This window comes from Mustela nigripes, chromosome 13 (genome assembly GCF_022355385.1).
Source record: "Mustela nigripes isolate SB6536 chromosome 13, MUSNIG.SB6536, whole genome shotgun sequence".
NCBI lineage: Eukaryota > Metazoa > Chordata > Mammalia > Carnivora > Mustelidae > Mustela > Mustela nigripes.
The window spans coordinates 139,930,678-139,945,903 of NC_081569.1; the positions used below are offsets into that span (position 1 = coordinate 139,930,678).

At 60.3% G+C, this 15,226-nt stretch overlaps 1 protein-coding gene and 1 long non-coding RNA gene across 5 annotated transcripts in view; one reads left to right on the top strand and one right to left on the bottom strand.

Annotated features, from left to right (window-relative positions):
• Window positions 1-9,949, bottom strand: part of CCDC85C (coiled-coil domain containing 85C) — a 70,883-nt gene extending 60,934 nt beyond the window's left edge. For all 4 annotated transcript variants that reach the window (XM_059373954.1, XM_059373953.1, XM_059373952.1 and 1 more), the window contains exon 1: window positions 9,133-9,949. In XM_059373954.1, coding sequence (XP_059229937.1) covers window positions 9,133-9,925 — 793 coding nt within the window. In that variant the 5' untranslated portion in view covers window positions 9,926-9,949. The remainder of the gene's footprint in view (window positions 1-9,132) is intronic.
• Window positions 9,950-10,287: 338 nt separating this feature from the next.
• LOC132000252 (uncharacterized) overlaps window positions 10,288-15,226 on the top strand; it is a 7,075-nt gene continuing 2,136 nt past the window's right edge. Inside the window, exons 1-2 of the long non-coding RNA XR_009399215.1 lie at window positions 10,288-10,578; window positions 13,296-13,472. This is a non-coding gene — a long non-coding RNA (uncharacterized LOC132000252). The remainder of the gene's footprint in view (window positions 10,579-13,295; window positions 13,473-15,226) is intronic.

Genomic DNA, 15,226 nt, shown 5'->3' on the forward strand with positions numbered 1-15,226 from the left:
GGGGGGCGGGTGTCGGGATCCAGGGCCAGGCTAGGTACTCAGGACACACTCATCCCCATTCAATCCTTGCTTTCCACTCCCGCCAGGCCACGCAGCCCAGGTTAGCGAGGGGAGACACAAACAGGCCCCTTTCTCCCCTACCGCTAATAGGAGCTGACACTAGCCTCAGTCCCACCGGCTGGGCTCTTCCATGCCTCAGCATGGGGCGGCGTCCACCTCCCGCTCACCTGCTGACGGGCCATCTCAAGCTTGGGTGGCCCCAGCAGGCCCAGTGGCTTTTCTCCCAAGCTTCCCACGGTGGCTCCCACCGTGGCTCTGAGGCTCCAGCTGCCCAGCAGAACCCCCAGGAAGCTTCTGCAGCCACTGAAGCCTCCAGAACCAGTGGGGCCCATCCCTGGGGGTGCCCATCCTGGTACTGGCATTGTCTAAAGTTCCCCGAGTGATACCTAATATGCAGCCATGGTTAGGAACGACTGGTAAACGCAAGCGTGTAGTTGGTAGTAATTGTTTGGAGAAACAGGCAAGGGGAAACAAGCAACCCCCACCCTCAGGGGGGAGGCCTGAGTTGCTTTTTTTTTTTTTTTTTCCTAAAGAAACTACAGGCCATTTGGCACCAAATGGAGCAAATGGAGAAAAGGGGGCGGGGGGGGGGGGGCAGGTGGCCCAAGTGGGTTGACCACTGTCGGTATAGAGCAACAAGAGAGGGGGCGCCTGCGTGGCTCCGCTAGCGAGGCATCTACCTTCAGCTCAGGTCACGGTCCCAGGGTCCTGGGATCGAGCCCCACATCGGGCTCTCTGCTCGGCAGGGAGTCTGCTTCTCCCTCTGCCCTTCACCCTGCTCCTGCTCTCTCTCTCAAATAAATAAATAAAATCTTAAAAAAAAAAAAAAAAAAAAGCAACAAGAAGGAGCACCACATGCAGTGCCTTCCACCGCCCCGACCCTCTCCCCATGTACACTGAGAGCCTACTGCATGCCAGGAAGACGTCCCTGTGAAGCTGATGAACCAGGCAGAAACAGGACTGCACGTAGGGGAACCTCAAGTCCAAGACAGGCAGCTCTGTCCCAGGGAGACCCCACACCAGGCACCGGAGCCCCACATACTCTCCAAGTGCCAAACCTGTTACCTAGTCCCATAAGAGCAGATCAGATGGCAGAAGCAGGTAATTCCATCAGCCCTTCATGAGGACAGGCTGGCCAGGCAGGAGCCTGCCTGAGCCAGCGCTGGACGGGTCACCTCCATCACCCCAGAAGCAAAACTGGGAGGCCTGGCCCAAGCTGAGGACCAACCACTGGGCAAGACACGAAGCTACGATATGACCGATGACCACGGAGAGGCAGGAGGGTAGGACAGGAGGCTCCTTCCTCGTGGCTCTGTGCATTGTGGAAACTCGGGAGTCAAGGGGCCAGAGAAGGCTAGGGTCTCTGGCAGCCTCAGCACAGCCCACCCACGCTCCCCAGCCTACGGACCAGAACGTGAGGGCCTGGAGAGAGGAGGGCACTTGCACACAGTGGGGTCGGGAGTGCGCCGAAGCCGCTGGCTCCGCCTGTGTTGTCCAACGCACAGAACAGCGCCGGGCGGCACACTGTGTCCTCAAACCCCTAGATGTGGGGAGTGTGTCAGCTGATGGGGCCAGTGTCAGCCCGAGCAGGGAGCCCAGGAGCCCTGGGAGTAGAGGAGGGTCTGTTTCCCTCCCTTCTGGCTGCCCCATCAACCGGGGGCCTTTGCCCTTGGCCATCTGCCATTTGTTATTTCCTGGATTCAAAAACAAGCATCTTCCCTCCAGTTACAATGTGGGGCGCCTCTCTCCATGCGGCCGCTCACTGTGGGGTCTTCCCCTCCCGGCAGGAGCTGCTGGGAAGTGCGCAGGGCATCTGTGACTGATGGTATCTCGCGGTGGAGGAAATGCCGTGCCTGGGAAAGCCGGAAACTCCTGAGCCAACGGACCGGAGTCGTAAGGCACCGGGGAGAGCTGGAAGGAAAGAGGACCCGCCCCGGGCTTGGCCCCGCGGGAGCTGGAGCCCTTCCTGGCCGCCCTGCCGGGGGCCCTCCATCCCTCATCTACCTCTGAGCTTGTGTGCCCGCAGCCCTGGTCCTCTTGACGCACAGCCTCGGCACAGAGGGGCAGCTTCCAAAAAATGACTTTTGATGGGCACCAGACATGCCCGGAGCAGTGCTGGGCGCTTCCTGGCTCCCACGGCAGGGACAAGTCCTGCTGGGCCCCACGGAGATCGAAGCTTTGCCCAAGAAAAGGCTCAGAGCAGTGAGGCAAGTCCCACTAGGTCACGTGGGGGTATGGGGTGGGGTGAGGTGAGAAGGTCCAGTCCGCAAGACTCTGGAACCTTCCCGGCCGCATGCCCAGGTGGCCCTCTTGGCGGGTGTGATTATTCGTCATGTCCCTTCCACTCCCTCTTCGGGGTGCTTGGAGCTCAGCTCAGACAGGGTGGCTAAAATCGGGAGATGAGATGAACCTCAAAGGCACAGCAGGTTTGTGCAGGCAAAACAGACCCGGGGAGAGGCCGGGCACAGCAGAAGGAACAGCTGGGGGCCCCCAGGCACGAGGCAGGCCTTTGTCTGGCACATCTGGTTCAGTGCGGAATGCAGGACTGGGGGCTGCGTGGTGGACAGGCCCGGCCAGGTGGGATCTGTGAAGCCCCTCCCACTGCACCTGCCACCCCCCCCCCCCCCCAAGTCCCTGGTAGGGCTTCTCCTCAGGCCCTAGGCAGTTCCAGCTACGACCTCTTCTGATGGGCTTCCCTAGGGGATCCAGAGATCTCTGCTAGCGGTCAGCTTACAAACCTTCACACAGCAACATCCCTCCCTTCCCCCACCCCACCCCCACTTCCCACTTAACGAATATACCTTTATTTAAACATCACACACCGGGTGAGCCCGAGAACACTTAGAGGAGAGACAATAACGGTCCTGAGCTTTCTGCCCTGCTCCCTGGAAAGCTGGAGTCCATCACTTGAATAAGTGACTTGTTCAAAACAGGTATCCCCCACTAAGTAGCCCAGCTCCAAATCTGCCCCAGAACCCTTCAGGGGCAGGGGACGGTGGCAGGGGAATATGTGGCCGTGACAAGCTCTAGGTGCTTGCTAGGAATGGGACCGTTCCTGACTTTTCAGGATCGAAGGAGCAGCACGTCCCTTCAGCAGGCAAGCTTGTTCCGGTCACCAAACCTCTGGGGACGCCACCTAGGTTGCCTTGTCATCCTGCTCCGGGAAGCTGGAACTGCCTAGTTCTCCGCTGGGAAATCCCAGAGTCATTCCCTGCCCGGGTCCCAGGCACGCAGGTTGTAGGCGGGGACAGAGAGTGCCAGCAGGTGTGAGTCGATGTGGAAAGAGGCTGCAGCCAGACTGCGAGAGCCCCTAGCAGTGCAGGACAGCCTGAGCCCAGAGCTCAGAAGTCACGAGGAAGCCAACAGGGGCTGGGGACACAGCTTCACCACCTCACTGGATCTGAGAACCTGCAGAGAAGGTTCTGTCCCATGGCAAGGACCACCATGGCCATCTGGGAGCCCCAAGCTTCCTGCCCTGCTGCTCCCAGCCGGGCCTCACCCTGACAGCCGGGGACAAATGCTCCTGACCGGGCCACTCCCCAAGCCAGGCCACATGAATCACTGTGCGTGGCGCCCACAGCTCAGACAGAGTAACCTCAATAAACGCGCGCTGATGCGGCCCTTCCGGCTCGAAGGGCAAACTCCAAAAACCGGGCCCGCCCGCCGCCGCCTGCCTCTCCGCCCTCGGCTTGCACCACTACCCTGGCAGAGCTGTCTGTGCTGTCCCAATGCCATGGGCATGAAAAAGCCCTCCCTTCTCCAGCTGCCCGGGCTGCTGCTCGCCTCCAGAGCCAACCTGGTCCTCCGTCCAGGACCTCTTCTTGATGGTCCCTGAAGGACGGTCTCTGCCACTCCAGGGCTCCCCACCCGCGCCAGGGGCTGGACACAACCCCTGGGCTGACAGCCTGCTCCCTGGCCCCAAGGCTTTCCTTCTCGGGGCTCCACAGTTCTTCCCAGTTCTTTCTGTTCACAGGTCCAGGCCCGGGGCCACCCCAGCTCCCCGCACATCATGAGAACACCTCACAGGCCTGGTGCCCTCAGCAACGGTGGTCAGACCCTCGTGCAGACCTTCCTCTGCCTTATTCCTGCTGAAACGCTGCCTCCCTTCTGGTCAACTAGACACGGGCTCACCTGGCTCGGACACAGGGCAGGCACAGGCTGCCCTTGCAAGCATGTGACAGGAGGCCGGTCTGCAGGGCGTCCACGTGACTCTGGTGACATCCTTAGGACAGGTGCAGAAACTGAGGCTTACAGGTTCAGTATGCTGCCACACCCACCCAACAGGTGAATGGTCAGGTTCACCACACTCCCCACCCCCACGCCCAGTTCTCGAGGGGGCGGGGGACTGGCCTGTGGGAGACAGTCCCCACTTCTCTCCCTCAACCCAAAGGCCGGTAATAGTCTCCCACTCTGTGCAGAGGAGAAAACAGAGGCCCACAAAGGTTCTGGAACTCCCCGGAGGTCTCAGTGCTGACCACAGTGCTCAATTCTCTGTGCTGAGGACGTCGACAAGCATAGGGCAGAAAATCCCCGTGGATGGAAAACACAGATTATAAGCAGCAGAGGATTTCCTTTTAATCATGCTGTTCCGGGGACAATGTTATAAACGAAGTTGTGCCCCAGGAGCTCAGAGGCCAGGCCATGGTGAGGTGTTGGGTGGCGGCGCCATGGAGGAGGAGGAGGGAAGCCAGCCTGGGCAGAAGTGAGAGAATGAAATACGGGAAGGAAGGACTCCCTGTGAACAGAAGCCTGCCCGGAGCCCACGTTCCCGGTTTTACAGATGAGCCACGTTGGCTCAAGCCAGAACGCGTGAACGCAGGAACGAGGCACGGGTCTGGCTTCCCCAGGAGAGAAGGAGCCATACCCTTGCTACACAGGTCCAGCCTCTGGAGCCCCCAAAACCCCCAACTGTCCCCGTGTCCATGTGCAGGTCACCGGGGCCCTGCCAAGGACCAAGCTCTGGAAGGTCTTCTGTTGCTCATGGGGCTTCCCCGGGAGTCTCCCCAAACCCAACAGACCCAGCCTATCCTCCCCCAGAGGGGCAGCAGGCCCAGGGTGGCAGGCCCAGACTCCGACACAGGAGACCCAACACCAAGCCCAGGTCCCCCATGCAGTCCCACCGGACCCAGAGCAAGTCACTGCTCTCTCCAAGCCTCGGTTTCCCCATCTACAATATGGGACCATTTAGGAACTTGGACCACAATGGAGCGGGGACTAGGAGGCTCTGTCTGATAAGTGTGAAGTGCTGGGGTTGTCCTGGCCCTCCCCAGGCTGATGAGCCAGTGAGTCCCTCCAGGCCTGTCTTCCTTTTGTGATGGCTCTGGGGGTCCAACACCCCAAGGGCCCGGATGGAAGGTCAGGGTCAGGTTGGGGAGAGAGGGGGAAAGGCTTCTCTAAACCACCTCCATTGTCTTCACTGACCTTTGCTCCCAGGCCTGACTGGGTTTAGGAAAAGCCGCCTTATTAGTGATCCTGCCCCTGGGGCGCTGAGCTGGGAGGCCCCTCATGAAAGACCTATTCAGGGCCAGCATGCCGACTCCCGCTGTCTTTTTTTAAAGGTCCAGACCACCCTCGCTCCATCCTCCCTTTAAACCAACAAAAACACAAGCAGGAGGACAAAACCGTCTTATTTGGAGAAGCTCAAATTTTTAATCCAAACTTTTAAAAGTAAACAGGGCCCATACAAAGGCTTGCTGGAGGTCCTAGTTTCTCTGCGCTAGCTAAAGGGGACGGGGCCACGGCGATGGGGGGAAGGACAGGATGCAGATACAGGGACTTGGGGGGGGGGGGGGGGGGGGGGGGGAAGGGCAGGAGAGACCTTGTTGAAAATGCTTTTGTTTGAAAACTGGCAGTTCAAGGGGGCAAACCTGACTTTCGAGAGTTTGGGGTTGGCCTGCCTCAGTCTGCCCCACCAGAACCACGGCGAAGAGCACTCTAGTCCAGGCCTTGGGTCAGCACAGCCCAGAGCTTGGTCAAAAACAAGGGAGGGGGAGGTCATTTGCATATGCATTCTCGCTGGCCAGGCCCAGCCCAGCCCAGGACTGCCCAGAATACAGATGGACCCCTCCCACCGCAGCCTCAGGGAACCTCCCCTCACACCCGCACCCCCCTCCCTCCTTACCTCCCTCCCCAACCCGTGGCTGCAGGCACACCCCACAGATTCCAAGAGGACTAGCAGGCCACAGGCCCCCAGCTCATCAGCAGGTGCTGTGGTCACAAACACTCAGGCGAGCTGTCTAAACAGCAGAGTTCTGAAGACAACACCAAAGTCTGCCTGGCAAGCCCCCAAAGTGGTCCCTCTTGCTTTTTCACAAGCATGACGAAGATTCTGACAACTACTGAGACTTACTGCGTGCAGACCCTGACTGCCCTTGGCCATGGCGGCTGAAGGGGGCAACGCCGGGTTTGGCCCCACTTTGCAGAAGAGCAGGCGGAGGCCCAGAGAAGAAACCTGTCCCCAGAGAAAAGCAGGAGGTGGATTCCCACGCAAGATGGTGTGACCTCTCCGGGTGACAGGGTTATCAAACATCTGCTCGGTGGTCACCGATAAGGAAATGACATTTCCCAGAATGCGCGAACCAGAGCAAACCTGGGTCAGGAACCCAGAATAGGGAGTCACCAGTGCTGTCCGCTGACTAAGTGTTAGACAGTGACAGAGGCCAGAGATGTAAGGCAGCTGTCAGCCTGCGCCATGTAGGAATGCCCCCAACGCCCAGCAGCACCACCCTGGGGGACCCCCCCCACACCCCCAGGCTCACGCTGCAACCCCACCCAGGCAATGGGGAGTGGAGACACTGCCCGTGTCCATGGTTTCCCCAGGCAAGGCTCAGACCCTTCCTTAGCCTCCACTTGCTTTGTCTGAAAATGGGACTACTACTACCTCCCAGGTTCCTGGGACGACAAACTGAGACCAGCTGGGGGGTGAGGGGGCAGGCACCCAGCATCTGACCCCACTTTCCCCATCACCCAGACTGAGGTGCAATATCTTTCCCACCTCCAACCCCCTCCTCCCTCTACTCAAAACTACCTAAAAGGCATTTTTAAGAGAAGGGCCTCCCCTTGTTTCTGGCCATCCTGTTCACATTGCTGGGAGACGAGCTCAGGGCCATGCACGACTTGAAGAGACCACACTAAACACCAAGCTGCCTATAACTGAAATTGGTGAAAACAGGGCTCTCTCCCAACGTCAAGCTTGACCACCACTAGACCGGTGGCAGGCCTGTTCTGAGTGAGCACGGGACCCCAAGTGAGCACAGGGGGCTATGGGGTGGCCACAGCCTCTGCAGGAAAACTGGACACCTCAAGTCCCAGTCACCCCCTGGTCCCCTGCCCTGGGCACCATCCCCTGCTGTGGCCCAACACTGAGCCACACAGGGGCCACGTCTCTGTGTCCAAAGCAAGACAGAAGTTCCCTGCAAAGACACTGCGACGCTGGGCACTCCAGTGCCAAGAGTCACTCGCGGCAAGTGTCACTGATGACGCAGCCAAAAACTAGCAACATTTCCTAGCCAAGGACTGCAGCAATCCCTCCTGGCCCTTGGGAGAAACTGAGGCCCAGAACCTGGCCCCTCACGAGGCCCGCAAGAAGGCGAGGCCAGAGGGGCTGGGACAGGGACTCCTGACTCCCCAGGCCTAGAAACCCCCACAAATGAAACCACCAAACTCTGAGCTGCTTCCTCTGGCGCCTGTGGTGGGAGGTAGGGTCAGATACAGAGTTACAATGGGAAACCCGAGTGCTAGTGGTAGATTGCTAATCGGTAACAAAATATCCCTCTCAACCCAGTCCTGCTCTGAACTCAGAGGCTGGGAAGGTAAATAAAGGAAAAATTGCGGCTGGTGGAGCACCCCACCTGGAGCACCCCACCTGCATGGGTCCGATTCCTACCCCAACACCCCACATAGGCCACTCAGCCACCAAACCAGAGAGACAGAGTCCCTCCTCTGCTCAGGCGTCACTCTGGGGAAGAACAGTCATTTAAAGCCTAGACACATTTTTCTCTGAACCAGGAAAGCCTTTAAAGAGAACCAGGAAGGGCTGTTTAATCTCCACCTTCAGGCAAATAGCTCAGGGAGTAGCAACTGCCACTAGAACTGGGAGCCAAGCCACCAAAAATGTGGAAGAACAGGGAGGTAGGGAGAGGCACGAGTGGCGGAGCCACGGATCGGGGGCTGGGAATGGCAGCGGAGGTTCTGCTCTACAGACCGAAGCTGGGGCCACACAGGTCACATGGGCGTGGAAGACACTAGCCAAGCTTTCCTGAGGCCAAAGGTCCTCCACCCACACCCAGGCCACCTACCACCACCACACTTCCTCTAAGGCCACCAACAGTTTACAGGTCCCTTGGGAGAATTTTTATCTCTCCCTCAAATCCACAAGGCAGGGATCAACTCCGCTCTACAGATCAAGGAAACTGAGGCAGGCAGAGAAGAAAAGCCAGGACCCATTCCAAGCACATATTCCTCTGGAAAGTCTTAGAGCCTCGGCTGAGAAAGGTCTGTCTACCCTGAGAAGTTCAGGACTGATAGCAAACTAGAGGCTCCTGGCCGCGTTCCTCTGGCGGGGCTGCCTGGCAGTCTCAGCCCGCAGGCGGCACAGAGAACCGCAGGTGAAATTCCAGCCCCCCACACGCACCGACGCGGCCCAGGTTTGGGGTTGCCTGTTGCTCCAAATAAGAGGGAAATTCGCCTGTACTCAAATGGCCTTTCTTCCCCCGCCCCCACGCACCTCCCCCACGCAAGAACTGTCCACTCCTGAACCAGGATTTCCAGGTTGGGATGAGGCTCCCCAGCCGGCCTTGCAGTGCCGACACGAATGCTGATAATTCCACAGAAGAGAAACTTTTCTGGGGTCCAGTGGGTCTCCGGCCCGGCTGCGGACTTGGAGCTGGGCAGGGTCACGCCTCCATCACTTGACCAGAAAAACGTCACCCAAAACCCCACTGCGGGTGGGCGCGGGATCCCCCAGCCCTTGGGTCTGGATGCCAGCTGGAGGAGGGGTCTGGAGTGGCGACCGCCCCGGAGGAAGGGGCCGTGGTCCTGAGACCCGCGCTCCCGAACCGGAGCCGTCCTTACCGTGCAGGCCGTTGGGGATGCTTCGGTGGTGCGGTGGCGCCGACAGGTCGTCCAGGGATCTGCGCGTGGCTACTGCCTTGCCATCCGAGGCCTTGTGCGGCCCCGGGGGCAGCAGCGGGGGCGGGATGTGGTGGTGGTGGTCCGGGCTGCCTCCGCTACCCGCGCTCGACGTGCTGCTGCCGTCGCCCACGTCGCGGGCCCCAGCGCCCGCCGCGCCGCCAGCCAGCGGCCCGCTCAGACTGGCCTGGCTGTCGATGGAGCTGCGGGAGCCGGCGCCGCCGCCGCCGCCCCCGCCGCCCCCACCCCCCGCCAGCGCCGCGCGCTCCTCGTCCAGCATCAGCACCAGCTCCTTGAGCTCCAGGTTCTCGCGCAGCAGGGCCTCCTGGCGCGCCTCGAGCTCGCGCAGTTTCTGCTGCGAGCGGGCCACCTCGTGCCACACGGCGCCGGCCGCGTGTCGCCCGAAGCGCTGCCACTCGCGCGCCAGCTTGCGCCCCTTCTGCCGGTCGTCGTCGAGGAAGCAGCAGAGCTCGCGTAGCTCCTGGTTGTCGTCCTGCAGCCGCTGGTTCACGTCCTTGAGGCCGCGGATCTCCAGCAGGTGCTGCTGCAGCCGCCGGTTCACGTCGCGCATCAGGCCGCCGTGCTCCAGCATGAGGCCCACCTTCTCGCCCTCTGCGCGCCGCAGCCGCCGCGCCAGCTCCTCCTTGCTCCAGCGCAGCAGCTCCTCGTCCGGCACCTGGCTCAGCTCCTCCGACGCCGCCGCCGCCGCCGCCGCCGCCGCCGGGGGCTTCGCCATGGCGGGGCCGTCACCGCGGCATCGCCCGCGCCCTCGCCCGGCCGGCGCTCTCCGCGCCGGGGCGGCGCTGGGCCGGTGCGCTCACGGGCAGGGGGCGGCCGGGGGCGCGTGCGGGCCGCCCCGCGCCTCCTCGCGCGCCCTCACGCAGCGTCCGCCCGGGGCCGCCCGGGAACCGCGGGTCTCGGGGCTCGGCGAGCTGGGACCGCTGCTGCGTCGGCGGCCGCCGTGCCGGGCGCTCTCCGGGTTCGGGCGAAGCAGGCGGAGGCCCGCCCCCGGCCCAGCTCCCGGAGCCCCGGCCGCCCCGCCCACTCCGGGCGGGGAGGGGGCGGGGCGCCTCGGCCGGCTCCGCCTCCGGGGGGGGAGCGAGGGGCTGGGCAGAGGCGCGGCCGGCCCCCGACGTCCCCCAGCGCCGTGCGCCCGCCCGCCCGGCGCCCTGCCAGAGGCGCATTCGAGCCTCGGTCCCGCCCCCTCGCCCATCCGATTGGGCCTCTTCGGGGGTGTGTGGGAGGGGCGGGGCGCACGCGGGGGACGCCGAGGAGATGGTACAGTCCAGCCACCCGGCTTCCAACCCCCCTCCGGGCGGTTCAAGTTTCTGCGCCCGGAGGACGCGGCCTTGGCCAATCCCTGGGCTACAGGGCGCTTTTAAAATGCAGGTACGGCTGCGGGGAGGGGGACGGTGGGAAAGGTAGGGCAGGGCTTTCCTTAAAGGAGACGCGCGGAAATGGACGCCGAGCCCCCTCCCCGGCCTGCGTCCCCCGCGCACCGTCCTCCGCCCCAAATAAACGAATACCCGGGAGCCGAAGGACAGCGCCGCTTCTCCCTCCCGCGGACACCCGAGCCCGGCGTAGTGAGAGACACGACGAACAATGGGACTCTGACTCGGGGGTCGCTGTCCCCGGAGGCAGGGCGGCTCTTTGTCCCCTTCCTTGTCCCCGACTCCTCCGCCCCCATCTCCACTCCCGTCCCTTGCCTGAGCACGCGGAAGGGCTGCGTTTCCACCAGCCCAGCGCTGTGGCTCCTGCGTCTGCGCCCGGGAGGGCCAGGGCCTCGCCAGACGTGTCTCCGAGCACGGTCTGTACCCTCTCCCCTGTCCCAGGGGGGCGAGGGCACAGGGAACTTGCCCCCAGGCCGGAGCCGCGTACAGAGCACTGCTCCCCCGCCCACCCGACCGCTAGTCCCCGGGCTTCGAGGGAGAGTCAGGGATTCGGAGGAGGAGATCCCTGGAGGGGATGGAGGAAGGTCTCCCCACCGGGGCCTTAACGGCAGGGCCGGGGGTCGCCGACCCACCAGCAGAAACCCCGTCCCACCGGCAGCCTCGCCGGGCACCCGGGGTGTTGCCCCCCAGCCTGGGAGTCTGTCTCATTATCCTCGAGTCCCCCGAAGCGTGTTTACAGCGCGCCTGCTGCTGGCTGGTCCGAGGGGGGCGTCCCTCCCCCGAGACCCGCAATAAGATAAAACCCGCGCGCCCTCGACTGGGAGCCACCACGGCCTGGAGCGCGCGCCCGCGCAGCAGCTGATGGCCCCATTTCCAGTTGCTCAACCATTCGCTGGCCAACTGCGCACCCAGCACCTTCTCTACACCGGCCCTGTTCCAAACCCCCGGGAGATTTCACAGGGCAGGACAGCAGAGGTCACTACCCTCTGGGGGGGGGACGTTGCAGTCTCCTGGGAGGAGGAGAGGGCGATGATAAACGCTAGATAAGCAGGAGGCGGCTCCTAAGTGCCAGCGCAGGGGATTAAGACAAGCTGCTGTCACAGAAAGTGATAATCAGTTACTTTAGATCCTGTGGTCAAGGAGGACCACTCAGGAGGTGCATCTAAGCTGAGACCTGAGCAGAAAGGACAAAGATGAGGGGGGAAGGGCCCTCCAGGTGAAGGGGGAGAGTGCAGAGGCCCTAGGGTTGGCCTGTTAGTCGCCCTTACAAAGAAGGCAGGTGGGGCTGGGAATGGGCCTGGAAGGGCTGAGAGATGAGAGACTGCATGAGTCTAAGGCAGCTGGGAAAGCAGTAGGGGGTTAGCGCGGAGCAACCTGACCTGATTTGCCTTTTAAGAGGCTCACTCTGGCCAGCTAGTGAAGGGATGGGGAGGTGCACAGAGAGGTCACTATTCAGTACCTCATTCCCCACCCATGCGCCCCTCTTTCCAGGTGGTTGTTCAGGAGGGTGTGGTAGGGAGGGGACGAGTGGGAGGAGCAGAGCTCTGAGGGTGAAGCCCCAGAAGTGTTCAGGGTTCCCATGACTTGGCCCAGGTGAGCCCCAGTTCTCCATAGGCCCAGCCCAGCCCGGATGAATCCGGGTTTGGAGAGGGCTTCAGCTCACATCTGGAAGGCTGCAAGCCTGTCTTAGCCCAGGAAGCCAGATCAAACAGATCCTGAAGGCTGTGCACAGAGCTGCTTCTGGGATCGGTGAGAAGAGCATGTGTGGACTCACTAGGGAAGTGGTGGAGATGGGTAACCCTGAGCTGAGCTTGGGAGGGCCAAGCTAAGACAGAGTCCTGAAGCAAGAGGGACTGGTCAAGCCAGGTCCCCTCCCTAAGGCCCAGTGTCCCTCACGGTCCAGCAAAAGGTGCCAAGTTCCCTAGAACATTCTCAGTCCAACAGACCTTGTACTCCAAGCCATGAACTCAGAAAGGTCCTATGTCTTGGTGTCTAGCTTCCCGGTCATGAGAAGCTCAGCTTTGTCATGAAAACAGTAAAACCGAATCATGGCTCTCTAGCACAGGAATTCTCTCGATGCCCCATATAAATAGTTGGGGGTCTTTTAAATAATAGAGATATACCCCTGACTCTCCTATTTTATTTTCCTTCAAAATCTCCCAGTGCGTGTCCATTTAAAAGCACATAATTATTCTGGAGAGCCGGTATACGGACACATAATAGACAAACTATTTCAAAACACAGGGTCCGTGCCCCTGGGAACTGCTAGTAAGACCACACTACGGCGGTAAGCAGCCTGTCTCCCCACTGGGAAGGGAGCACAGAGCCCAGAGCAGAGGCCATCTGATGTTTGCAGGGTGAATGCACGACCCTTCGGCACGTGACCGATTCAATCCGAGCGCCTCATTTTGAAGTTGAGGCAACTGGGCCACAGAAGGGAAATGACTTGCTCAAGGTCACTTCCCTTCATTGGCTTACTGAACACGCAAACATAGCATGATCCGGTAGTATGTCTCCATGAAAGTATATGCACGCATCGACATATGCTTCGGCATATATGGAAAATGCTCTTGGCTGCGTTGCGGTGAGTACCCCAGAGAGACGGGTAGGACATACAATCAAGGCAGCATTCTGAAGCACCGGGCTGGGCTTCCTGGAGGCGGTGACACCTGAGTTGAAACTTTTTTGTTTTTAAGTAATCTCTCCTCCCAACAGGAGGCTCAACCTCAATGACCCCGAGACCAAGAGTCCAACGCTCTCCTGACTGAGGCAGCCGGGCGCCCCCTGAGTGGAATCTTGAACACTGAGTAGGAGTTTGTGAGATTTTGGAGGGGGGCGGAGAGCACTGGGATAGTCCAAATGGAGGAAAATACACAAGCCCAGACCCCAAAGGTAGGTGACAGTGATCGGGGTGGGGGGCATCAGCGTGAGGTGAGGCAGTAGAGCGGGGTGCAGCGGGCTCTGGGAGCTGCAGGGGGACACCTGTGTGGCCTCTCCCACAGGGGGCCAATAGTCAATAGCAATATTAACAAACCACCTACCACTTACCCAGCGCCCAGAACGAGCCAGGGATGCTAGGCCAGCCCACATGCGCTGATCAGAGCAACCCGCTAAGATGCTAGTGAGTCCTTCTAGGATTCTGTGTCCTTTGTCTTGTCTTGCTTGTCTCCACGAGTTCCGATGACCATGTGAACTTATGGGCAATGTTCAGAGGCGTGTGTACGCGCAAGGACTCTGGTACAGACAGCCGGGGGAAGGTTACCCGATGGCTGATTGTTTCTTTCTTCTCTGCTCACCCTGGGGGACCCTGAAAGCAGGGAGTCACCACGTAGGGCTGAAAGGCCTCCGTGCCTAAGAAATCAGGGCCCATGGAATAGTGGCCATAATTGCTTTTTATTAGAAGCCTCTGTGTAAAGGCGCCTGGGTTGCTCAGTGGGTTAAGCCTCTGCCTTTGGCTCAAGTCGTGATCCCAGGGTCCTGGGATCGAGCCCCGCAACGGGCTCTCTGCTCAGCGGGGAGCCTGCTTCCCCCTCTCTCTGCCTGCCTCTCTGCCTACTTGTGATCTTTCTCTCTCTGTCAAATAAATAAATAAATAAATAAATCTTTAAGGAAAAAAAAAAAAAAAGACTCTATGTATTTATTTGAGAAAGAGCCTGGGGAGGGGAAGGGCAGCAGGAGAGGGAGAAGCAGACCTATGGCTGAGCTGGGAGCCTGAAGCAAAGAGGTACTCCATCCCAGGACCCTGAGATCACTGAAGGCAGACGCTTCACCAAGGCACCCAGCCACCCATGATCATAATTATTATTAATAAAGTGACTGAGCACTTTCCATGTACCGGCATTGCTAGGGTTTTATACAGCTTTGCACGGATTATGTGACTGAGTCCTAACTACAGCCCCATTAGGTGGGAGCCCTCGATCCCCCTTTTACAAGAGGGGAAACTGAGGTTAACCTAGGTGAGTCACTTGTCCAAGGTGACACAGCTTGCAAGCTGGTGAGCTGGGGTTTGAACCCAGGACCACCTGAGCCCAAGGGTGCCCCTGACCTCACACACTACTGCCTCTTCTCAGAGAGGCAAGTGGGCCACATGCTTTGGGCATCCCCCGCACTGTGACTGTGGTCCTACCATGTTGGGGGCCTGCACTGTGCCAGGCCCACGGCCCCCCACACCGCTTCCTCCTGCTGCAGGCCTTCCGTGTTGTAACCAAGCCACAGAGACTCCCCAAGCCTCTGGATGGCAGCCAGAGTCCGAGCTTCCCAGCTATTCCTGCTGACAAATCACTGCAGGTTTGGAGCGCCATGTCCTGGCTCCTCCACTGCTCATTTGCTGGGTGACCTCAGGCCACTCCTTTACATAACCTCTCTGAGCCATGGCTTCCTCCTCTAAGCCCTTCCCAGCAGGGCCAGTGTCAAGCACCTAGCAGAGCTCTTGCAAAGCCCTGGAAAGGTGAAAAATGCCCCTGCCCCCTGCATGTTCTTCCCATCCTCTGGACCAGCACAGTCTTCGGATACGGACGTTTGCACCCATTTTCCAGAGGCCAACACTGAGGTACAATAAAACAAGGGCAGTCCAGGAACCTAGTGCTTGCCCCTGGCAAACTAGGCTACAAAGGATGTCGGGGGGGGGGGGGGGGGGGGGGGGGGGG